Raw genomic sequence first — 3,003 nt, 5'->3', positions numbered from 1 at the left:
ATGGCAACTATAATCTTAAATCTCAAAGCTGAAATACTGCATCCTTGCAGCTATGTCTCCACTGACAAATTGACTTCTTGCTAATAGAGAAGCCCAACGATTGGTGGTAAGCAACAAAAATGTCCGCAATATGGTTACTGCAATGATACTTTCTTTTTTATCGTATGCCCACAGTATCGTACAGTAACACACTGGTAGTATCCACTTCATCTGCAAATAGCAGCAATAAAATTTAGTACGAAATAACATAATTTATATATGATAAATTGTATAGGTTGTACAATCTTTTATTTTGAGGCAAACATTATGCAATTTGTACTCTGTACTACTAGCCAATTCACAAGATATATAGTGCAGTAGCACAGCAATCGATCATCATTCTCTGTTCATCCTCTTTCTCAGGACCAAAGCAAGCATAGCGCCAGTCAATCAACCTTATATAAGGCCCTAATGAAAAGTGAAAACTGGGAACAAATAGCATCACCTATAATAGTTAATATTCTGATCATGTGATGCAGACTTGGGTACGAACCGTGGCAGTAGAATTTTCAATGTCAATGTCCACAACAGCCGAACTGAAGCAGCATGACTAATCAATATATTTATTGGGTGTCATACAACTTAGAATAATTTTAAAGTACTTTTCATGTTTTCGTAACAACCCAATTGAAGCAGCATGAGTAATCAATAGATTTATTGGAGCTAGCAAAGCGGTGAATATATATCTTACACCTGCTATTTTGCACAGTTGATGATCGTGTCTTATTACTATTAATTAAACGACGTTCTCTCCTTCATTGTCATGGAGAGTACGTACGGCAGTGCAATCTCAACGAATCCGAGGATCATGCAGAAATTCTCATCCACTTCTAGCTTGTGTGCCTGGTGTAAAATATAGCGCAAGGTCTGCAGGTAAGCGATTATAGGAATCCAGCAGATATAAACCATCGTCGCCCACAAACCTGATGTACATCACTACTCCATGCTATGTTCATTGGACAATCTAATAAGCCGATCTAATTGACTTCGGCAGAGCTGATATTCATTGTCAATCCAGGAGAAGCATGCCAACACAGCGGAAGCAGCATCCATGTATGTTCGTGACGAATGGCGGCGACGTCGCCCACCTCCTTACAGGATGAGGCAGCTCTCACCTCGTGGCAGTGGCCGTCCGTCCTCAACAATGAGTCGACTCCTGTGTCCTTGCCAGAGGAGGTTCTTAGATGCGGCAGATACATGAGGAATCATTGCACCATAGTGATAGAGAGGCCACCATCGACGGCGGTCTACACGATCTATGCGGCCATGGCCACAGAGATGCTCGATGTAACAGAGGCAAAGGCGACCACAACTCTTAACCGAACAACGCCGGATCAGACCGAGCTCTTGGAACCCTCGATACCTAGTGAAGGTGCTGACGACACGATGCCAAGGAGGATGGTGGCAGCCTGCAAGGAGAGGCCGAGCGGCCCATCCCCTGCGTGAGCGTGCAGGAGAGACATAGAGTGAGGGAGAGGGAGGAATCCAGGATGGGATAGGGCACGAGGCTACGTGGTGGCGGCGGCGCTCGGACTTTTCGAGCGGTAGGGCTGGACGACAGAAGTAAGATGAGGCGTCCGCATTTTTTTGTTGCTGCCATTGGATAATATTCGATTACAAATTAAATAGGTACATAAATACTTCAATAATGAGATAATATTCCATAAAAATTAAGTAGGTACATAAATGCTTTAATAATGAGATTTCTTAAAATTGGTTATTTGTTAATGTGATTGAGCGATTTAAGGTAATTAATATAGATTTGATCTTTAGAGATTGATCGTGATTGATTCTTTTACATAAATGTATTACTAAATAACTTGCGTCAGTATGGAAAGTTCCGATCCGTACAGATTTTTCTCGTTGTGTGAGAGGGTGATGCGAAACTAAACGATGAGGTGGCGGAGGGGATGAAAAAAACCAGCAAAATAAAATGGTTGAAAGTGGTGGGACCAAAATAAACCGTGGACATTATTCAATCAACTCAGATATCTCTACTCCTAATGGACCAGTTGGTACTCTCCGCTGATCAATTTTCGTCCCACTAGAAACGGGTTTTTTTGTCCTCGATCCCACCTCCTGCGTCCCCTCGGTTCCCACCTCCACCCTCGAACCAGGAAATAAAAATCGATATGCTCATATTATGTCCAGTGCTAAACCCTCCGGTTCATCGAAAAAATCTCGCGCCTGAAAATAATCTACGCGACGGTTAACCTATGAAGAATTAGCCAGACGTTTCCGTGCGTTGCGAACGAGCGAGCGAAGCCTTTGCCCTCGAGCGACGCCACACCAGACCCTTCGCCCTCGCAGCCGCCACCAATCCCCTCCCTCAAACGCCGCCGCCCGTCGCTGCCGCCCCCGCCACCTCCCGTCGCGGGCAGGTGGGAGGAGCCCTGCCCGGCCATGGCGACACCGCCGGTGGCCTCCTCCTCCCCCTCACCTTCTCTCCCTCTCCCAAGGGAGGGAAGAGAATGGAAGGGATCTGATTGGAGCGGTGGATCTGCGCCCTTGCCGTCTCTTCTTTTCTTCACCGATTTCAGGAGGAGATGGAAGTGGGAGGTAGACGAGCAGGAGCGCCGCGTCCGCGACAGCGATGAGCGACGACCCAGGTAACGCTATCTCCCTGCCGATGCCCCAACCCATCTTCTCCCCGTAGCCTGTACTCACGCGCCCCCAGGTTCTCCTCTCCCATGGCAGGGGTCGGCGAGTGGCAACAGATGCGGGACACCAACTGGTGGCGCAACGGACAGCGAGAGGCGGGACACCAACTGGGCGCGCCTCTCGCGGCCGACTTCCACGGCGGCGACGTTGTTTACCTTGGCGCCTGCTTCTTTCCGACTCAGCGATCCCCGCGGGCACCGATGGACGGCGACGGGCAGCACGTGCGGCCGCGGAGCCGCGCGCTCCTGACCGACGACGAGGATGACGGGACGTACGCCAGCGACGTGTACAGCGGCAACCTCG

General features: G+C 48.7%; 1 protein-coding gene across 1 annotated transcript in view; it reads left to right on the top strand.

The window, feature by feature from the left end:
- The first annotated feature begins 2,349 nt into the window (after positions 1–2,349).
- The window catches only part of LOC123056684 (uncharacterized), a 1,956-nt gene continuing 1,302 nt past the window's right edge, over positions 2,350–3,003 (top strand). Inside the window, exons 1-2 of the mRNA XM_044479993.1 lie at positions 2,350–2,648; positions 2,717–2,994. Coding sequence (XP_044335928.1) covers positions 2,443–2,648; positions 2,717–2,994 — 484 coding nt within the window. The 5' untranslated portion in view covers positions 2,350–2,442. The remainder of the gene's footprint in view (positions 2,649–2,716; positions 2,995–3,003) is intronic.

The sequence above is a fragment of the Triticum aestivum genome, chromosome 3A (assembly GCF_018294505.1).
Source record: "Triticum aestivum cultivar Chinese Spring chromosome 3A, IWGSC CS RefSeq v2.1, whole genome shotgun sequence".
In the NCBI taxonomy this organism is placed as follows: Eukaryota; Viridiplantae; Streptophyta; class Magnoliopsida; order Poales; family Poaceae; genus Triticum; species Triticum aestivum.
The sequence above is the reverse complement of the archived record's forward strand: the minus strand, read 5'-3'. Positions and strand labels throughout refer to the sequence as shown.